Source organism: Pelodiscus sinensis, chromosome 7 (assembly GCF_049634645.1).
Source record: "Pelodiscus sinensis isolate JC-2024 chromosome 7, ASM4963464v1, whole genome shotgun sequence".
NCBI lineage: Eukaryota > Metazoa > Chordata > Testudines > Trionychidae > Pelodiscus > Pelodiscus sinensis.
In genome coordinates, this window is record NC_134717.1 from 17,499,115 (window position 1) to 17,521,105 (window position 21,991).

The 21,991-nt window shown below is 44.1% G+C and overlaps 1 protein-coding gene across 1 annotated transcript in view; it reads right to left on the reverse strand.

Annotated features, from left to right (window-relative positions):
* The window catches only part of ZRANB3 (zinc finger RANBP2-type containing 3), a 124,610-nt gene extending 103,608 nt beyond the window's left edge, over positions 1–21,002 (reverse strand). Inside the window, exons 1-2 of the mRNA XM_075933286.1 lie at positions 20,859–21,002; positions 9,025–9,182 (exon numbers count right to left, since the gene is read on the reverse strand). Of these exons, the coding sequence (XP_075789401.1) occupies positions 9,025–9,176 (152 nt within the window). The 5' untranslated portion in view covers positions 9,177–9,182; positions 20,859–21,002. The remainder of the gene's footprint in view (positions 1–9,024; positions 9,183–20,858) is intronic.
* Between the last annotated feature and the right edge of the window lie 989 nt (positions 21,003–21,991).

Below are 21,991 nucleotides of genomic sequence, written 5' to 3' on the forward strand. Positions count from 1 at the left end.
GCCCCAGCAGCAGGGAGCCGCAGTCGACCATGAGTCCGGCACAGGGGGGCTGGTACCTCGGAGCTTGGCTGGGGCCAGGAGTGAAGCTGGACCAGTGTTTGGGAGGAAGGGGGGAGAGGGGAAGAGTCAGTGGCCAGCAGCCAGGAGACTCGGGGGTCAGATCCATGGTCCACATCTGCCCCTCACCTTTAGCTTCCCACACCTGGGCTACACATTTACATGTAAGGGGAAGGTTGCTCCATAGAAGCTAGCACTCTCGTGTAGATAGGCAGGTGGGAACCCACACATATTGGCTTCTGAGGAGTCACCTGGTCCCAGCTGCACTGCTGCCTTTGTATCAGAGGTGGCAGCATGGGGGAGGGCAGGTGGAAACTGGTATGCACTGGTAGCCAGTTTTTAAATTGGCTCCCCGAGTGTACTGCCTCCTGGGAAACCGCCTCCCCACCCCCTTCGCTGATGCCTCTGTATGAGCTGCCTGCTCTCCCGTGAGTAACTGCTGAATTTTTCAGTGGTTACACGATTCCATAATTAAACGCATTTTAACATGCCTAACAACCATTATTTTCTTTTTGGTATTCATTTGTTTTCATTCTTAGTTGCTTGTTCTTTTCATTCACACATTTTGAAATTAAAACTACCAGTGGTAATAAATTAAGCTCAAGCTCCAGTACAGAATAGGTTGTAAGGGCTGCACATCATTTCAGTTGAAGGGAAGAAAAACAGTTGTAGGTATTCTTGCTTCACGACTGAATGCCAGTTTCTCTCATCAGCCTATGATTTTACATTGCCTTAGATTGTTTTACGTTAAGAATTTACTTCACTTTCACTACATCTCAGACCATAACCTCTCACACCACGAACAATGCTGACAATAGTATACTTATCAGCATACTGACATCTACTAATTAAAAGTAGGCTGAGGAAAATCCCTGTCTATAAATCCTACATTCTATTATTTACAATATTATATTGTTGCTGAAAAGAAGAATTTATTTCAATAATTCAGAAGAGCATTTGGTCTAGGCAAATACTACATTAAAAGAAAAAAAAATTGGGGAGGCAGTTAGCTGTTTAATAAAAAATAGAGTGAGAAGAATTTTAAATAATTTCCTTAAAACAGCTATGCGTCACATTCAGTATTACAGATTCAAAAGGCTTATGCTTCCCTCAAATATACACAAGCAACTCTAATTAACATTAAAGAGAATTACATAATGCACTGAGGGGGGAAAGAAACAAATATGATTAATCAGACAATGTTCTGTAATTTTGAACACCATTTTACTTCAAAGTTATTAGAAATCCATTAAACTGAAATTGCCTTGTTAGCTAATGACAGCCAGCAATATTATAAAGAAATGCAATTACAGATCTTATATTCAGTCTGTGCTGCATATGAAAGACATTTATAAAGCCCAACTACTGTAGCCTTATGATTTGTTAATGTGATTGTCTACAATACCACTGTGAGGTAGGAACATACTTCTAATAGTCATTTTACAGTTGGGGAACTGAGAAATAGAGATATAAAGGGTATATCTATTCTGTAATGCTAGACCAGGTTCAGGCTCAGGCTTAAGTCCAAATTCACTTTCCATATACACATAAATCTGCCAGAGTCAGGCTGGTAAACCCTCATAACGTGGGCTCTAAGATCCACCAAGGAAGGGGGATCTGAGCCCAAGTCCCACTAGAACTTGACTCTAAAAAGGCATCATGTTGCATTGCGTATGCAGATCACACATAGGTACCTAGACTTGCACTGTGAGAATCCAACAGTGCTATTCTAAAGTGTTCTTGATTTTCTATCCCAATGCTAACCAAATGACTCCCAGGAAATGGAAGCAACACACCAAATCCAAGTAAATGTCTGCTTGACATTTAATCCTTAGATATTATTTCGGTGGTGTTTTCATACACTGCCAATAGAGTCAATTGTAATCACCAAACGTTTGCCAAGAATGCAGCTGTCTGATCACAGACACATCCGATTCTTAAAATCTCTGGTGCAAGACAGTCAGTTTGGGTAAAAGAAATGACAATGTGTATACAAGAAATAGCGGTCAAGCAGATTAAGCAACTTGAATGACTATCAGAAAGTCAAGAATGAAAACCCCCCATCATTCTGCTGCACCCCAAAACCTTCAGTGATGTTATGGTATGATTATGGCCTAATTATGATGCATTTTGTACAAGATGGGTCACATGCGGTGTCATTAGAAAAGTTATGGTCTGTTAGACGTGATTATCCCATTTGTATGCATGTATCATTTTCTTTATTTAGTTAGCTGTGGGTGTTACACGATGTTACTCCATGGGAGCAAGTATGCACAGAGAGTCAGCTCCTCATGCACACTGGCTCCTGCCTCCCCCCACCTCTAATACAGAGCAGGAGGCTGCGGGGAAGGGGGGGAGGGTTGCGAGTAACCATTACGGTAAACAGCTACACAATCACATCCCTAGTGACAACCTTACAGTGGACATGCCAGACATGGCCAATTAGTAGCTACAAAGAGAGGAGAAGGCTTCACAGTAAGCGGACATGTACAGAGGCTGCAGGATATGAGGAGAGTTGGTGTGCATATGCAAATACTAATTTTGTATCCATGCAGGACCACAAATGGCTCTTCTTTGACTTTTAAGATGAAGAGCACAGCTATCCACAATAACATGGATGACATGGTAATCCAAATGGTTCTGTAAAAACAGTGCCAAAGGGGTTTCATTTTGCTAAACTCACAACCACCATTCTATGCTTCCCAAAGGCATAATTAAAGTGTCTTTTCTCAGGGTCTCTGAGATCAGTCCATGGTTTCATAAGCCAAGGCAAAAAATTGAAGTAGTATCCTTTGCAGTTTATGTTCCTATTTGCTCACTGAGAAGGGCAAACTAAAGACACACATGTCCCATTAATGGCCCTAGCATAGTTGGAAAATCCCATTCTTTCAAAACTGGCAATTACTTCAAGGGCATTGTTTATGCCCATTATAGGCTGCCTGCGACTTGCAATGTGATCGATTCCCGGGATAGTGTCGCAAGTCGGAGGCATCATAACTCGAACCTGCATTTACGATAGGCACCGTGCGCCATCGTTAATGTGGGCTGAGGAAGTAAGTCGGGGGTTTTTGGCCCCTTATACACTTAAAAAAAGACTAAGTGCAGGGGGTCTCAACTCAGGCCATTGTAAGGTGGACTTTTCCTGTAGCTTTCTGAGTATATCGTACAACAGATCACCTCAAACCTTTGCAACCACAGTCCCCAGAATAGACTTGCTATCATCAAATTGGTTGGCAATGAACCTGTAGCAGTCAGGAATGGCCAACTTTGTAGATGGTTATAGCAATCCATCTCTGGAACAACACAGTTGACCACATGTGTATGTCCTGATGCTACAGGGTCAGGGCAAGCTATTCACAAACCTCCAGAAAAATGGCTTTGTTCATGTGAAAGTTCTGAATCTACTGTTGCTCATACCATATCCTCATATCTATGTGATACCATGAATTTGCGACTGTGGCCCTGCTCTAGAAGCACCGCTCTACACATGATCCACTAGCAGTTATATCCAGTTGGAGTCTGTTATGTCTCCTCTTCCAGGTGCTTTTGATTGGTCAGAAAAAGCCACCAAAACATTCACCAGCTTCTCATGGATATTGTTTGTTTCCAGACATGGGAATGTAACCGAAGCAGGACAAATTCTTCAAATAATGACTTCTCCATGTTGATAGCTCTGGCTGCCAGGAGCATGCCATCCTCTTGGGGGGGGAGGGGGGGAGAGAGAGTTCTGCTTCACTTTGCAGGCACAGAATTAATGTCCCCTACAGATTTATTTGCTTCCCGCAGAAACATCACTTTCTGACAGGGAAGCTGCAATAGCAGTCATACACGATTCCCCTGCAGTGCAGGTATATTGTCTAAGTCAGCGGGCAGAGGGTAAATTACCATAGTGATAGGGACACTCCAGCAAGTGACTCCTACCCTTACCTAGGATCAGCTGCTAATCCTAGCTGGACTGGAGGCGGGAGAGGACAGGACTTTCTCTTCCCTTGTAAAGAATGGCTAGGGCTGTAGAAGACCCACTCCCAGAAACCTCCTCCAGATGCATTAACATCAATATCCTCCCCTGCTTCCTGCCCCCATCACTCCTTAGCTGTACAAGGGAAGGCAGGATGTCACTGTATAGGAACTAAGGATGTTAAACAGCGAATAATTGACTAATCGAATAGTCGATGTATTTTGCATCGACTATTCAAGTAGTCAATAGGGCCATTCCATCTCTGAAGGGTAGCAACAGCCATCGTTGAAGGGTAGGTCTGTTGCTACACTTCAAAGGTGAATTGCCACCTGGAGCCCAGAATCAGCTGGGTACTCCAGCTGATCCAAGGCTCCACACAGCGCTGCTGCTTTGAAACGCTGAATGCAGCCTGACACCGATCTCCCCATAGAGTGCTTTCAAAGTGGCAGCACCGCACGGAATCTGGGATCAGCTGGGGACGTCAGCCATACCCAAACCTTGGCCTCACTCCCTGCTCCAAAGCTCCCTGCGTCTGGACCCTCCACCCAGTGTTCCCCACAATCTATATGCTTGTGAGACCACTCAGGAGGCAACAGCTAGGTTGCTTCTTCTGATGGTGCACATTCATACACGCCTCAGTGCACATAAAATTATGTTTCCAGCCATGTACGGAATAATATTAGAAAGAACAATGCCATACCCCTGCAACCAAACCAACCCCCACTGAGCTACCTGCACTGAAACCCCCATTCTGATGAGCTCTACTCCCTGCATTATCCTGAGCCCCCACATCCAGATACCCTTGCCACTTATCTCCAACTAGCTGCACCCAGAATCCCTCTGACAAGTCCCACTCTCAGCATCCAGGTCCCCCACTGAGACCCCTACACCCAGATCCCTCTGCTGAACCCCAACCATTTTTGCCTACAAGCTCCTCACAATCCCAATGCTTCATTGCATGAAATCCCCTTTTCCCCAACAAGCCTCTGTGCATCCAGATCCCCCCTACAATAAGACTCCTCCCAATGAGCTGATTGCATCCAGATTGTCCCAAAAGAACCCCCTCACGCCACACCTGGATCTCCAGCATGGAGATCCTTCTAGGGCTATAAGTGACTACTTAACTATTCAATAAGAATATGCTTATCAGATAGTCAACTAGTGACTCAAGTAGTCACTCCCCTCTGCGCTGCCTCTATTAGAGGGAGGCAGCAAGTGGGGTGTGTGGGCAGGAGCCAGCTTAAAAGCCAGTTCCCCCCAGCACCATCTCCACGAGGGGGTAGGGGAAGGTGGGTAGCAGGGAACTGGCGGCGCCTCTGCCTTTGAAATGTAGGAAGAGCCCCACTCTTGCTACATTTCAACAGCGGAGGAGACCTTATTGAGTAGTTGATGGAAAGTCCACCTACTATTCAATTAGTTGATTAATCTAAATTTAACATCTCTAGATCCTTCACACTTGGACTCTGATTTCAAAATAATGGGTGCGCTATTCTGGCATCCCTGTAACACTCGGTCCATGAGGGTTAAGGGACATTTCGGAACAGCACTTTATTTTGAAATTTGTCACTGTGTAGACAGCACCAAATTTCAAAATAAACTATTGAAATAAGATACGCAATTTGCATAGCTCAAATTGCAGATCTTATTTTGACCTACGGATGTCGTGTAGATGCACCCTCTGTGTCCTGGTGGTGAGAGGGGCGGAGGATCTCTCACCTTCATGCAGCCAGTGTCCCCACTGCCAAACTAAAGACTCTGCATTTATTTATCAAAAAATAAAACTTGCAGCATTTTAAAATATTGTGTGTAGAAATGCAGACCCAAATTACAGCTTGAAAGGCTGTGTTGGCAGGCTTTCAGTGAAATGCCACAGGATGCAGTGTCAAGTTTTCCTACAGTGCACTACAAACAAAAAGTCTAGAAAGGCTCCAGCTAAGAGCAGTAGAAAGCCCAAGATAGATTTGGCTCAGGACTGTGTAAAGCAATAATGCACATATTAGCAGGATGAGAGACCCAGATCTAGAAATTCCAAATGTAAAGAATCAACATGCAGTGTGAACATTGAAGCCTGATCATAGAAACGCTGAGCCTGGGCATTTGTTTTGCACAGATTCTGGTTCACACTGCAATTTACGCCCATCCTAAATGGCTTGCCTAAGGAAGAACACACACAGTCTGTGGTGGAACAGAGAACTGTACCTGGATCTCTCAAGTACCAGTAGTAGACCACACCCTAACTACTGTGCTATCCTTCCTCCTTGCTGCCTGGCCCAAATCTTATGGCCAAATGTACAGCATTTAGATGAATTTCAGATACAGTTTGACCCAAGTAAAGATTACATGTCATGGTAAACTTTAAGGACAAAGATTAAATATGGAAAACTAGAGATTTTTTTTTGGGGGGGTGGGGGAGGAAACAAACTTTCCCCTCCACACACAAAGAAAGAAAAAAATTAAATAATTTCTAAGCACTCCTTAGAACTTAAGGCACCTAGAACTTAAGACACCACAATGTTTGCACTGTACTGTTTTATATTTACAGTGACCCCAAACATGAGCGTAAGAGTATTTAAATGAAACATGGTACAACAGTAACTTCATAATGTTATTTTGTTACACTGAAAAAAAAAATATGCCACTTCTCTGAGCACTGAAATTCTTGGTATCCTTGTGCCTGCTATATTAATTGAGGTCATGCAGGGCAGACCATCTCACAAAAAATATCCAGTGCTCTTCCTATCTGTCAACTTTAATTTTTCTTCTGTACTGTAAGTCATTACAACAAATTAGGACGGTGTATTTTTCTACTAATTCTTTCCACAAATGTCCTTATTACACTGATACATTATATACCCAGCATGTGGATTTTCGTGGCAATAGAAATCACTTAATAGCGGTAACAGTGATACCATGTTGCAATCAGCCCTGACTCCAGGGATTTTACTATTACACAAAATCCGAAGTATTCATTTTAAACTTTATAACCCTATATAGTTTGGGTCCAACTACTTGAGTAATGCCTCCCTCACAATGTATCATCATGGATTTGTTTCAAGATATGAGTAAAATGGTGGTAATCTCCCAGATTCAACTTCCTATTACAAGGTATCATTCCAAAGTGGATTGCAAATACATAATACACTCGGTCTTCTTTATTACATGCTTTGATCATCAATAGAGCATTACCAATGTTTTGATTCAAATTACCATCAGTGTGCAGGAGAGTCAACATTTCATGGAAATAAAGAAGAGCAGTTCAAGTTGCTCAGAACAATTGTTGTAGTCAAGGGGTCAACAACCTTTCCGAAGTGGCGTGCCAAGATTTAACCCTCCTGCCCTGGGCTGTGCCACTCTCTGAGGGGAAGGGAGCCCTCTCTCTACTGTGTGCTCCGTGGACCACCTGGGTCAATGTAAACATTTACACAGACTACCAGTTGCTATTGCAGGGGTGGCCAACTCATTTAACAAAGACAGTCAAAGGAGCGGCAGAAAAAATGCGAAGAGCCGCACCACAATTGTCAAGCACAAAAAAAGCCCTCCAGAACAAAATTGTCAAGCAAAAACAAAAAAATTAATTTTTCAAAAAAGAGGCTGCCCCTTTAAGACGGCTGCCATCCTGGACGCTATTTTCAAAACCCCACAGCTCTGACCGAATAAGCACAGGGAAGCCGAGGGGTAACCTGCGGGGAACGTTTTGGGGGGTAAGGGAGGGCACGCAGGAGCAGCTTTGAGAGCCGCACTTTTGGAGGGCAAGAGCTGCCACAAGTCACGGGTTGACCATGGCTGTGCTAATGGAAACTCATTACGTAATTACATCTGAGACATTTTGCTAGTGTTGCAGCTGAGGAGAATGGTTTAATTTAATATGAGAAAGTTAAAATATTTAATCTCTTTAATAATTTAGTTTATTTAAAATGAAATTTAATAAAGTCAAATATTATGTACAACACAAAAGGTTTCAATGTTTTCTTTATTTATGGCAAGGATGAGGAACCTTTTTTGGGTCACGGGTCACTAACTCACAGAAAAATCAGTTGAGGACCACACAAGTGAGAAGCAAAAAAAACTCCTCCAAAAACCCCTAATCCTCACTCATGTGGCCCCCAAAGGAGACACCTCACACTCTTCTGGCACTCCAGCCCTTATAGAGAAAAGGGAAGAGATAGAGAGGACTGAAGTTCAGAGCTTCCCATAGACCAGATTTACTTTTCTGGGGTTTCAGAGTTAGTGGATTTTGTGGACCTCCTTATCCTCTGGGGTGGGAACACAAAAGAGGGGTTCAATGTGCGGGACAGAGTTGCCAGCGAGTGGGATAGGGATGTAGGGTCTGGGCAGTAGGTGGAGTGCAGGATAAGATGAGAAGGGCAGAGTCTGGAAGGGAGTTTGGTGGCAGGAGATTGTGTGGGGTGGGGGTATGAGAGGTAATTTGGAGGCCAGACTCTTTCAATTTATTATATTGTAAAGATTTTTACAAAAATATATGAGTAATTAAGACTTCCTATAAGAATTTAGATTATAACAAAGGATAGTAGACATAACAGAAAAGTACCAGTTCACAAGTCACCACAAGCCCATGTAAACCAACCCCAATTGAAATAAGCTGAAATGCTCAGCATTTGGTGGTAGCCTGTTTTCAACAAAACCTCTCTATCTTAACTCCACTAGCTGTTTTTCCTTTGAACATTCTCAGCTACGCCTTAAAAAACCCCAACATTATAGAAACAAGTCTGTTTTAAAGAAGTTGTTAGAAGTGTAAAACAAACTTTCTGTCCTTACTGATTTTTACCTTCATATAGGCACTGATGTGGTATTGCAGGGTTGCTCAAGAATACAGCATTATTAGGATCTACTTATGCTAAGAAAAATATGTTTTTTAGCTCTATAGAATTACTAACATTTTAAATAAGTTTCTAAAACATTCCTTGACTTAATTGTCACTTACTTCTAAGCTTTTTGTAATTGTTACACAGATTTCTAAAACAGAAAATTACCATGAGATAAGCAATTACCTGCCGCTTCTCTGAAGTGCAAACAAGATTCCTTTCTTCTGAAAAGGAAGCAGTCTCTCTCTCAGTTTTTCAGGTAGGAAGGATAATTTAGTATCAGCATCTTCTGAACAAGACGTTTCAACTGTAGAAGTTTCTTGGATTGCGTTTGACATGTTGAACTTGTAAGAAACAAACAAGAGGCTAGGAATTAGGTACTGAATAGTTTAATTCAATACAGGCTATAGCTATACATAGCAATAAGAAATAGTATTAACATGTGTCTTCTTGTGCTCCTGTGTCAGGGCATGAAGGAGAGTTACAGCCATCCCCACCTTTACTTCTCTTGCAATTCAAAGCCGATGATAACAGAGGATTCTGAAAAGTGGAGATGGAGCAGTTCATGGACAGTTCATGGAATCCACATACAATATCTCAAAAGAACCACAGTTATCATAGGGCAAGTAATGACTCTCTTACAGCATGTGTCAATGTTGATACCACTACTGATGGCAGAAAAGTAGTATCCCTCCAAAACAATATGCGGAATCTCAGTTACATCAGTCCAAGAGATGTTGCAGTACACCTCTCTCAAATTGGCACCTGATCGGGTGGATGAGCCCAAAGCATAGTATTTGAAAAACATCAGAGAGTTACTCCATGTTGCCATCCTGTAGACTTTGGAAAGACAGATGATGTTGCTTGTGTTCTTATTTGCAGTAATGTTCAGTAGGACAGGCACATTAGTAAACAGTAACAAAGTGCTATCTATTTCAGTAGCTTCTAAGACAGGAAGGCCTGACATTAGGACTGACCAATCACATCAAGAACAACTCAGGAAACAGGGTGAATAATTTTATTCTGTCAACATAATAAAAATCAAGAACATCTAGAGCAGTGGTGGGTGGCCCGAGGGCTGTATGTGGCCCATTTGGATTCTGTGTGTGGCCCACCACTGCCCACACACAGGGTTGCCAGATTCTACTGATTTTCATCGGAGTAGTTTTTTCCCCCACCAGTATTTCTAAAACAGGGTTCACCAACCAGTAGATTGGGATTTACTGGTAGATCTTGGAGCCTCTGACAGGTGATCCTGATAGGTTTGGCTGGGAGGCTATCAAGTGCCTGTACTTCAGCTGCCCCTCCCCACACTGCCTTGCTTCTCCTGCCCAGAGCCACCCCCTGGGAGCCTCCTGCTTGTTGTGCAGGGTGGGGGACACAGAGCCTGGGGCTGCTGATGTCACTCTGCCCCCCTCCCCTGTACATCATCCTCTCAGAATGAGGTGGGCAGGGCTTCGGCGAAGGGGTGGGGGAGGTGCTGCAAGCATAGTTAGCACAACTACCCTATCCTAGGTGACCATCTTGGTTATGACAATCTTGCGGCCCACTTGAGATGAAAGAAGGCCAATCATGTGGCCCACTCACTAAGTTGCCCCAACTGATCTAGATGGCCAAATAGCTTCTCTCTTGGTAGAGTGTGTGGTTTGGAAAGAGGACAAGATAGATTGATTCAGAAATCACACGGGAGATGAATTTCAGGTCAGGATTCCATACCATCTTATCTTTACAAAATGTTGCATGCATGGCTGCAGCCACAAACACCAATACTCACTTTTCACCTAAAATGATTGCAACCAGGAAAATGGGTTCCAAAAAAGATGTAAGGAACATTTTGAACAAGCTACAAAGGGAAGCTCTGAGAGCCCTTGCAGAATTCAATTGAGGTTCCAGACAAGAAAGAGTCTTTTAAAAAACTAAAAATCCATCAAGTGAAAAAACAAGGAAAAAAACAAATCCTGAAAACAATTGCACCAGGAGGACAACCAAAGATTGCTATGAGGTAAGGATGTTAAAAGGCGGGTATCTGGCTAATTGTGTAGTCAATACAATTTGTATTGACTACACAATTAGTCAATAAGGGAAGGCACTCAGTCCCAGCTCATGCTGGGCCCAGGAGCTATCCCTGCTGTGCTTCTGCATTTTAAAGGTAATAAGTGCTGGCCTTGCTCTTACTACCTTTAAAATGCAGAGCCACAGCATTCCTGGACCTGGTGTGAGTCAAGACTGAGCTGGGCTTGCTCAGTCCTGGCTTCCAATGGGTCCAACAGCCCCTATCTGTAGGAGGTTCCAAGAGGGAGCTGGCCCAGGCTGGCCACAGGATGTGGAGCAGCCTCTGCTCATGGTGGGCTTGGGTGTGCCGCAGTCAGAGGGTGTTTCATGGCAGCCTCTCCTGCTCCCCCCACCCAAGCTGCTGCCTCTGATAGTCAACTGGTCACTTACAACCCTACTTCAGAGTGAATAAACATGCAACACTGCATACTAGACTAATCTGTAGTGCCTATGGACTTTTAAGATGGCTCCCCCAGCACCGGCTCCTGCTTCCCCTATCCCTTGATACAGAGGTAGCATAGGCTTATTGGGTAGTCGACTACTCGCTTACATCCCTAATGTGAGGCAGACCCTGAAATAAAACTGAACAAAAAGCTATCCTGTTTCAAATGCAATTTTTGACAATATTTGTAAATTATATCAGCCCTTGGTCTAGCCACACTGGAGTGCCCATACCAAGAGGTTTTCCCTTCTTGTGGAAGTTTTCCTGCTCTTAGTATTTCCTGGACATAGCAGTCTCTATCCATGGTGCTTAACCACTTAACAGCCACAAACAATATCCTATGTCAGAGGTTCTCAAACTTTTTGGGCTCTGGAGCCCTTTACATGCATAAAAATTTATGCGGAGCCCCAGCGTCCCGATTATATGTGTTGTACCTATCAATGTTTCCAGTGTGTCATCCTCGCAGAGCCCTTGGAGATGTCTCATGGAGCCCTGGAGCTCTGCGAAGCACAGTGAGAAACACTGTCCTATGTAGCGACTTCAAGTCTGGACGCAGTATCTGGCCATGGTGCTGCAAGACCTTTCTGCTCAGAACTGAAAGCTGGATAAGCAGCTGAACGGATGTATAGCAGGTATCACAAAACTGTCATGGCCTGTATGAAGCAATGAGAATGATCATAGCTGTGACTCATTTGATTGTGGAAATCACCATCAGAATCAGGGGATTTGGTCAAAAACTACACAAGAAGCCTGAGGACCACTGCAGAAGTAAAATAAATGGTAGCAACCTGAACTCCTGTATTAGATAGGGCACAGGATCCTCGCACTTGGCATTGGCAAAAAAGTCTATTATCAGATTCCCTCTGTAAAGGAATATCTTCTGTACTATGGACCTCTGCAGCAACCTCTGCAGTTGCCTGCTCAAGTTCCTCAAATTGTTACTGACTTCTTGGAGTAGAACAGGCACAGAATTATCCCATGTCAGAGGCACAATATTCAGTACACAATCTCCAGACAGAGGGCACACTAATACCTCCTTGCTTGTTTATATAGTGCATTCTGGACATGTCCACCAAAATCTGCACTGTGCAGTTTTGGAGAACTATTAGAAAGGTCATGCAGGTTTTAAGAATGATGATATGGAGTTTCATTTCTGCCAGGAAACTAGGTCTTTTCCATTTGTATATAGTTCAAGTGGATTTTATCAAGTGTCTTTGACACATCCAGGATTAAAGTAATTGCTAGAGAAAGGGGCAGGAACAATATCCCACTATCTCTGTTCTGACTAGGGATGTAAGTGACTAGTCGACTATCCAGTAAGCAAAAGCTATCAGAGGCAGCAAGGCTAGGAGCAGATTTCAGTGCTGTGGGGAGCTGGCTTAAAAGCCGGTTCCCCCCAGCACCATCTCCGTTGGGAGAAGGGGCAGGGGCGCAGTGGCAAACTGGGAGCACGTCATCCGCCTTTGAAATGTAGCACGGGCTCTTGCTCATTTCCAAGGCAGAAGTGCCATGGAGAGCACAGCCAGCGGGGGACTCAAGCAGTTCCCCACTAACCCAGTGCTCCTTGCATTTGAAGGAAAGCACCACCTGCAAATTACATCAACTATTCGATTAGCTGATTAATCTAAATTTAACATCCTTACTCTGAAGCACAAAAATTAACTCAATAGTGAACTGGATTCCCATTGAGGATGGAGGTGAGAATCAGAACTATTATATCTGAGAAACACCTGAATATTCTCCATATCCAGTCAAACTGGAAAGCAGAATAACTGATTGATCTAATAAGCTTTCTTCATCTCTGAATTCTGCAATTAACTCTACTGGAAATGACTTCCAGAAAAGTGTTTTTACACTGATCTTAGGGTGTGGGGGGGGAGGTTTGCCTTATTTTTCAACACCATAGATTAGAGTCAAACTGTTTATAGTTAAAGTGCAGGTTTTGGAGCCCCCCACATTTCCCCATTCTCCACGTACCCAAGTGGGTGGGATGGAGAAGGGAGACAGAGAGAGAGGGGAGTTCAGGGCTTCTGCCCTGCAGCAAAACGGTGAAGCTAGGGACTTCCTTGCAGTAGGAAGTGGGTCTAAGAGCTGCAGCCCTAGCCTTGCTAAAGCCCCAAACACTAGCAGGTACCTCCCACAGGACTGAAGCCCCCAAACCCCTGCCACAGGGCAGAAGCCCTGAATAGGTGTGCCCAGCTCTCAAACTTCTGAATATTACTGTATTTGGCGTGGAGGTCAGTAAAAGTTTGGCACCTCTGCTATAGATGGAATATCATTATGAAGAGAAATGAACAATTCTGATCAAGTTGCTGCCTAACGTCTGCTGTAATAGAAAGCAGTTTGACAAAAATGACAAATGAAATTGCATTTAGTTACACTAGATTCTGCTAAGATTACATTTTTTTACCCTCACATTTCAATCTTTTGACAAATGGATTTAGTCTGCTTGAATCTTTCAATAGTGGAATTTGATTTAAAAGAAGCTGTCAAGAATAACAGCACTGCCAAAGTAATTGCTTTGGTACTGCATAAGAAGTTAAAATTCATTTTGCACTCGTGACTAGGAAAATTTCCAAAGCAATAAGGCTATCAAATATGTAAACTTATTTACCAGGAAGTTAACAACTGCTTTGCTGCTTAAATGCCTAGTGGTGAATACAAAGGCTACATGCCCATGAGTTAGAGCACAGGACAGGAAAGTGTCCTGGGTTACAGTCCCATCTCTGTTACTGATCTGATAAATTATCATTATGAAGCAAGACACTTCATTTCTCTATACCCTGTGTAAAATTCATATGTGATACCTTCACCAAGCACTTTGAGCTTCTCTTATAAGAGCAGTGTAATACGATTGAAACTATTCAATACCAAGAAAAGACAAGAAGGTAATTTCTAAAGCATTCACATAAACATTTATTGTCTGAAAATATAACTGTTTTGTATGCAACACAATTAAAAAGTCATTTATAGGGAGAGAATTTTCAAATTCTGGAACATTTCTCTAATTTATTTGCTGAATAAGACCACTGGAGAACTCAAAGGCTTCTGACTCACCAAACTCTGAAATGAGCACTGGAGAAACTCCATTAACTGCTAGAGAAGGTACAAGTGGGGATTACTGATGCATAAATATTAAATTACATTATTTGGGACCAAGAGGTGATGCTCTTCACTAGCCCATTAAACTACATTTACCCTCATCCACCTTTCCCAGCAAATATTTTATACCTCTTGTTATATCTTATCTTAAATTATGCTGCACCTACCATCTGATCTTTATGAGGCCCTGAACTTGATTGTGAGTTTTTTATTCTCTCTCCAGAAAACAAGAAAATGCTTTGGCTAAAGCTTCTAGTGCAAGCTATCATAAAACTTGTAAGTATTTCCATAAAAACCCCCCGTCAGAATAAGAACATAAGAATGGCCATACTGAGTGAGACCAAAGGTCCATCCAACCTAGTATCCCATCTGCTGACAGTGGCCAATACCAGATGCCCTAGAGGGAGTGAACGGAACAGGTAATGATCAAGTGATCTCTCTCCTGCCATTCATCTCCACCCTCTGAGAAACAGAGGCCAGAGGCACCATTCCTTACCCATCCTGGCTAATAGCCATTAATGGACTTAACCTCCATGAATTTATTTAGCTCTTTTAAAAACCCTGTTATAGTCCCAGCATTCACAACCACCTCAGGCAAGAAGTTCCACAGGTTGACTGTACACTGTGTGAAGAACTTCCTTTTATTTGTTTTAAACCTGCTGCCCATTAAGTTCATGTGGTGGCCACTAGTTCTTATATTATGGGAACAAATATATAACTTTTCCTTATTCACTTTCTCCATACCACTCATGATTTTATATACCTTCAAGCGCCGCTCACCAGCTGCACGGTTCAGCACGCTGCAAATGCGCTGATTGCGCTGAGCAGCTGTGCCGGCTTGTAACCTGCTCATCACGGGCGAGTAGATTACACTAACTGTTGAGCCCTGTTTATCATATTCCCCCTAATCTCCTCTTTTCTAAGATAAAAAGTCCTAGTCTCTTTAATCTCTCTTCCAAACCCCTAATCACTTTAGTTGCCTTTTTCTGAACTTTTTCCTAATGCCAGTATATCTTTTTTGAGATGAGGAGACCATATCGGTATGCAGTATTCGAGATGTGGGCATACCATGTATTTATATAAGGGCAATAAGATATTCTCCGTCCTATTCTCTATCCTTTTTTTAATGATTCCTAGCATCCGGTTTGCTTTTTTGACCACCGCTGCACACTGCGTGGACATCTTCAGAGACCTATCCACAATGACTCCAAGATATCTTTCCTGATTAGTTGTAGGTAAATTAGCTCCCATCATATTGTATGTACAGTTGGGGTTATTTTTCCCAATGTGCATTACTTTACATTTATCCACATTAAATTTCATTTGCCATTTTGTTGCCCAATCACTTAGTTCGGTGAGATCTTTTTGAAGTTCTTCAGTCTGCTTTGGTCTTAACTGTCTTGAGTAGTTTAGTATCGTCCGTACACTTTGCTAACTCGCTGTTTACCCCTTTCTCCAGCTCATTTATGAATAAGTTGAATAGGATTGGTCCTAGGACTGACCCTTGGGGAACACCACTAGTCACCACTATCCATTCTGAAAATTTACCATTTATTCCTACCTTTCGTTTCCTGTCTTTTAACTAGTTCTCAATCTATGAAAGGATCTTCCCTCTTATCCCGTGACAACTTAAGTTACATAAGAGCCTTTGGTGGGGGACCTTGTCAAAGGCTTTCTGGAAAACTAAGTACACTATATCTACTTGATCCCCCTTGTCCACAAGTTGGTTGACCCCTTTCAAAGAACTCTAATATATTAGTAAGACATGATTTCCCTTTACAGAAGCCATGTTGACTTTTGCCCAACAAATTATATTCTTCTATGTGTCTGACAATTTTATTCTTTATTGTTTCAAATACTTTGCCCAACACTGACATTAGACTTAATGGTCTGTAATTGCCAGGATTGCCTCTAGAGCCCTTTTTAAATATTGGCATTACGTTAGCTATCTTCCAGTCACTGGGTACAGAAGCCGACTTAAAGGATAAGTTACAAACTACAGTTAATAGTTCCGTAATTTCACATTTGAGTTCTTTCAGAACTCTTGGGTGATGCCATCTGGGCCCAGTGACTTGTTACTGTAAAGTTTATCAATTAATTCCAAAACCTCCTCTAATGACACTTCAATCTGTGACAATTCCTCAGATTTGTCACCTACAGAGGGCTCAGATTTGGGAATCTCCCTAACATCCTCAGCCGTGAAGACTGAAGCAAAGAATTTGTTTAGTTTCTCCGCAATGACTTTATCGTGTTTAAGTGCTCCTTTTGTATCTCGACCATCCAGGGGACCCACTGGTTGTTTAGCAGGCTTCCTGCTTCTGATGTACTTAAAAAACATTTTGTTATTACCTTTTGAGTTTTTGGCTAGCTATTCTTCAAACTCCTTTTGGGCTTTTCTTATTACATTTTTACACTTAATCTGGTAGTGTTTATGCGCCTTTATGTTTTCCTCACTAGGATCTGACTTCCACTTTTTATCTCTCACGGCTTCTTTTACATGGTTGTTAAGCCATGGTGGCTCTACTTTAGTTCTTTTACTGTGTTTTTTAATTTGGGGGTATACATTTAAGTTTGGCCTCTATTATGGTGTCTTTGAAAAGTTTCCATGCAGCTTGCAGGGATTTTACTTTAGCTACTGTACCTTTTAATTTCTGTTTAATTAACCTAATTTTTGCATAGTTCCTCTTTCTGAAATTCAATGCCACAGTGTTGGGCTACTGAGATGTTCTTCCCGCCTCAGAAATGTTACACGTTATTATATTATGCTCACTATTTCCAAGCGGTCCTGTTACAGTTACCTGTTGGACCAGATCCTGCGCTCCACTGAGGACTAAATCAAGAATTGCCTCTCCCCTTCTGAGTTCCTGTACCAGCAGCTCCAAGAAGCAGTAATTTAAGGTATTAAGAAATGTTGTCTCTGTATTTCGTCCTGAAGTGACATTTACTCAGTCAATATGGGAATAATTGAAATCCCCTACTATTGTTGAGTTTCTTATTTTGATAGCCTCTCTAATCTCCTTTTCTAAACTCAATTTAAAATGTAGTTTCTAGGCGTTAGTGTCACGTTACTAGATTTTAAGGGGAGCAGCCAGATCACTGCTGCACTTATGAGGGGGTGTTTGCCCCAAAAGTCTGTAGAAAGGGGGTCATGTAAGGTGTCACATGAAAGCTTGTGTTTTACTGATTCTGTATATGCTATCAGGGAAGCAGCCCTAGACTAGCTGCCAGCAACTGGTGCCCTAGGCGAACCATGCAATCAGCACCCCCACCTCCAAACCCCTCAATGATATTGCACCACCATTTGGCACCCCATTTAACTTGGCACCCGAAGCGACTGCTTAGTTCACCTATATGGACGGGCCGCCCGGTATGCTATTCATGTACTTGTATGATATCTGTATGCGGACTTATAAACATGTACTCTATAGGGATGCTGGAAAATTCTCTGTCTGAGGCAGAGCAATGGGCACAGAATGTTAAGACAGTGGCTATGTTAATTAACAAGGCTCCAGGGACAATGCATCTCTAGGTGCCAATACGCACCTCAGGAATGTGACTGATATCTGCAAACCAGCCAGGGCCAAAGGACTGCCAGCATGGGACACACGGATAGGTCGTTGGACCATGTGACCTTCTCTTGCCAGGGAGATACCAGGGGAGATATCTAAGTGCCGTGTGGTACCCTCCATCATGTCTTGAGTTCTTGATCCTGATCCCAGATGCAGCCTTGCAGGGAACAATGAGCCGGGAAGAACCGTGGACCCATCCTGACACAGGATGTACACCAGAGACTTTTAAGATAGCAGAGATGTTATAAACGGCTAAGAGCCTGTATCGAGAATTGGGTGATTCGATGCACGTAGTGTATTATCCTTTAACAACCGTACTCTCATTCTTTTCTTTCTTTTGGTAATAAACCTTTAGGCTATGTCTACATTGGCATGATCTTGCACAAATACTCTTTAACACAAGAGTTCTTGCGTTAAAGTATTTGTGCAAGAGAGCATCTACTCTGGCATGCACTTTTGCGCAAGAGCATCTGTGCCAGTGTACACTATCTTGCACAAGAAAGCTCCGATGGCCATTTTAGCCATCGGGCTTTCTTGCGCAAGAAATTCATGTTGCCTGTTTACACTGGCCTCTTGCACAAGAAGAGCTGCACAAGAGGGCTTATTCCTGAGCGGGAGCATCATAGTTATTGTGCAAGAAGCACTGATTTCACACATTAGAACGCCAGTGTTCTTTTGCAAGAACTCCCCCCCAGTGTAGACAGGCAAGATCGCACCAATGTAGACACAGCCCTAGATTCTAAAGGATTGGCTCAGCATGATCTTGTGGGTAACATCCTGAGTATAAATTAATTGGGATCTGTGGCTGGTTTCTTGGGACTGGAAGAACCCGTTCGGGGAAGGTAAGATTGGGTTCTATAACCCCTCACCTGTGTATTAGGCCTGGGGCTGATTCTGGGACAGGAAGAGCTGGGGTGTCAGAGGGGTTTTGCTCCTGAAGCTTCTGGCTGGCCAAAGTGGAAGCTGAAGCGCTCGGTGTGACTGGTTTGTGACTTGTTTGGGAGGATCCCCAGTCTGGGGCTATAAGGAGCCCCCAGGTAGAGCAATTCGCCCTAAGCAGACGCCCTCAGCTGTGCCCAGACCCAGCCCGGCCCATCACAGTTAGTTAAAAGTAGTTTCAGAGACAGCTTTTCTTATTATTAAATTGCATTTCTAATCGTGTTCTTCCCTTAGTTTTCTCTACTAAGAGTTTTATTGATTGCCTACATTTTTATAGGTATCTCTTAAAAAAAAAGATTCCTCTTATTCAGATTTTTTACACTATTTCTGAATTAAGCAAGGATAAGTCCACATTCTGCAAATCTGAGTTGATACTGCATTATTTCAGTGCACCTAAAGTTGTTCCAGATTGAGAAACAACCTGTTTGGCCCTTTAAAAAAAAATCTATGCAAGATTTGGGTAACTACCTAGGAAACTAATCCTTCTTTTTAACATTTTCCTTATTATGGGATGGATTGCAGATAGAGCATTGGACTGGAATAGAAGAAACCTGATTCTAGTCCCAGCATCCAGACCAGTGCCCTTAGACAAGTCACTTCACAAGATTGTGCTATAGTTTCCCCATAGGTAAAATTGGGGTACTTCTTTATAAAGCGTTTTGAGATCTACAGATAAATAGTGCTATATGAGTAGTACAGTCTCCCAGATCACGTGACCGTCTAGCGTCACCTTAGACTAGAGACTAAGGCAGCGGCAGGCAAGAGGCTACAAGCAGGCTGGATCTGGTCTGCCAAGCCACCGGATCTGCCTTGCCAAAACTCTGAGACAGAGAACAGCTAGCTGCTCTCCACTCTGGCTGGCTGGGGAGGGAGGAAGGAGTCTTTGCACACTGCCTTTGCCCCCTCAATAGGAGCTGAGAAATTTTGCTCAGGGACAGCATGGAAGCCTCCCTCCCTTCCCCGTCATGCATTGAACACAACCACATGAAACAGCCAGAAGCCTGGGACTGCAGCAGTCTACCTCAGATTTATGTAGGGCTGCTGGCTGGGAGCCACCTAGGTAAGCACCTCCTAGCCACAGCTTACCTTTAGCACCCCATCTGCTCTGTCCCCTCTGACTACTTGCCCCAGGCCACCATCTAAATCCTCTGTACCTCTTTCCCCCCCTTCTCCCAGGTCACAACTCCTTCCTTGTCCCAGGCCAGAATCCTCTCCTGCACTATTGCCCCCTCCTGGACTGTGCACCCCAAGCCTTTGCTACAGATCAGTCCCCACCTTGACTCAAATGCTCTCTCAGACCTCACACTACTGTCTGCACAGAAGTCTCCTACTCCAAGCTCCCTTCTGCACCCAACCTCCACGCCAGACTCCACACCCCCTCCATAGATATGCAGCCCTTGACCACTTGCCAAAATCTTGGCATACGCCCCCATTAAACAATTATGCCCTGAACTAAGGCATATATTAGGTCATGAGCTTTCCTAACACCCCGCTTGATCAGATAATTCAATGGATCTACACAACAGCAAAAGCAGTTACCTGCCAAATGTAAGACCATCGTTAATTAAGCTAATTAAGTCAGGCTGGTTGTGACCCTAACATTTGATATTCCTATTGCTGTTGCATATACTGTACCCGGGATTCTGTAATTTCCACTCCCCCTCGAGGGATGAAGTGGGTTTTACCCACAAAGGCTCATGACTTAATATGTTTGTTAGTCTCGGAGGTGCCACAGACCAGCGTGTCGAGCTTACTGGTGCGAGTGCAGCTTCCCCTCGGACAAACCCTGGCGCCGCCCCGCGCCCTAGTGCGCTGGAAAGGCCCAAGGCTTTTAGATAGGTTTGCTTAGCCGCCTTTTAACCCGCGTAAAAGCCGAGAGCGAGCTGCCTCGCCGCCCCGGGCTAGCTCCCACCTACCGTAAGTGCCGCGGCGCCCACAAACTTCACAGAACAACACCGGTTTCGCGCCGCTTTCGCCCCAGCGCCGGAAATGGCGTCTGGCAGGGGGCGGAACCGCCGTAGTCCCAAATATCGCCCCTCCCCGCACGCTACTCCTGAGGGGAAAGAAATCCCGCCAATAAGTGGTCAGCGGTGCGCGCAGGGATGGGCATGGTTGAGATCCCAGGGAGGAGGGGGGCTGCTTCTGCATTTACCCTGCTTCCTTCCACCTCTCCCCGCCGGAGCAACCGATTCGTCCCTTCCCGCTGGTCTGAGAGCGCGGGTTTGTCAGTCTGAGCCTCGACGCCCGGCCCCATCCCCCAGCTTCGTCCAGGGGACGCGCGGGAATGGGGGGGGGAGGGGCGGTGACAGGGATTTTTAGGGAAAGGATGTGGGGCGGCAGTATCAAGGAAGTGGGGTGTGAGGTTGTGGGCACTGTGTTAGACAGGCGTGTGTGGACTGGGAAAAATATAGAGGGACGTAAGCATCTATGCAGGGGGCGCTTCACGGAGAGTGTGGGAGCTATGTAAGGGTACGGTATATGAGGGGTGTGAGACGTGCAGGGGTGCACTACACCAGAACTGAGGGAGCTATGCAGTGTTACGGTATATGACGGGTGTGGAACCAGTGCAGGGGTGCACTACACCAGAACTGAGGGAGCTATGCAGTGTTACGGTATATGAGGGGTGTGGAACTAGTGCAGGGGTGCACTACACCAGAACTGAGGGAGCTATTCCGTGTTACGGGTATATGAGGGGTGTGAGACGTGCAGGGGTGCACTACACCAGAACTGAGGGAGCTATGCAATGTTACGGGTGTATGAGGGGTGTAGAATCAGTGCGGGGGTGCACTACACCAGAACTGAGAGAGCTATGCAGTGTTACGGTATATGAGGGGTGTAGAACCAGTGCGGGGGTGCACTACACCAGAAATGAGGGAGCTATGCTGTGTTACGGGTATATGAGGGGTATGAGACGTGCAGGGGTGTACTACACCAGAACTGAGGGAGCTATGCAGTGTTACGGTATATGAGGGGTGTGGAACCAGTGCGGGGGTGCACTACACCAGAACTGAGGGAACTATGCAGTGTTACGGTATATGAGGGGTGTGGA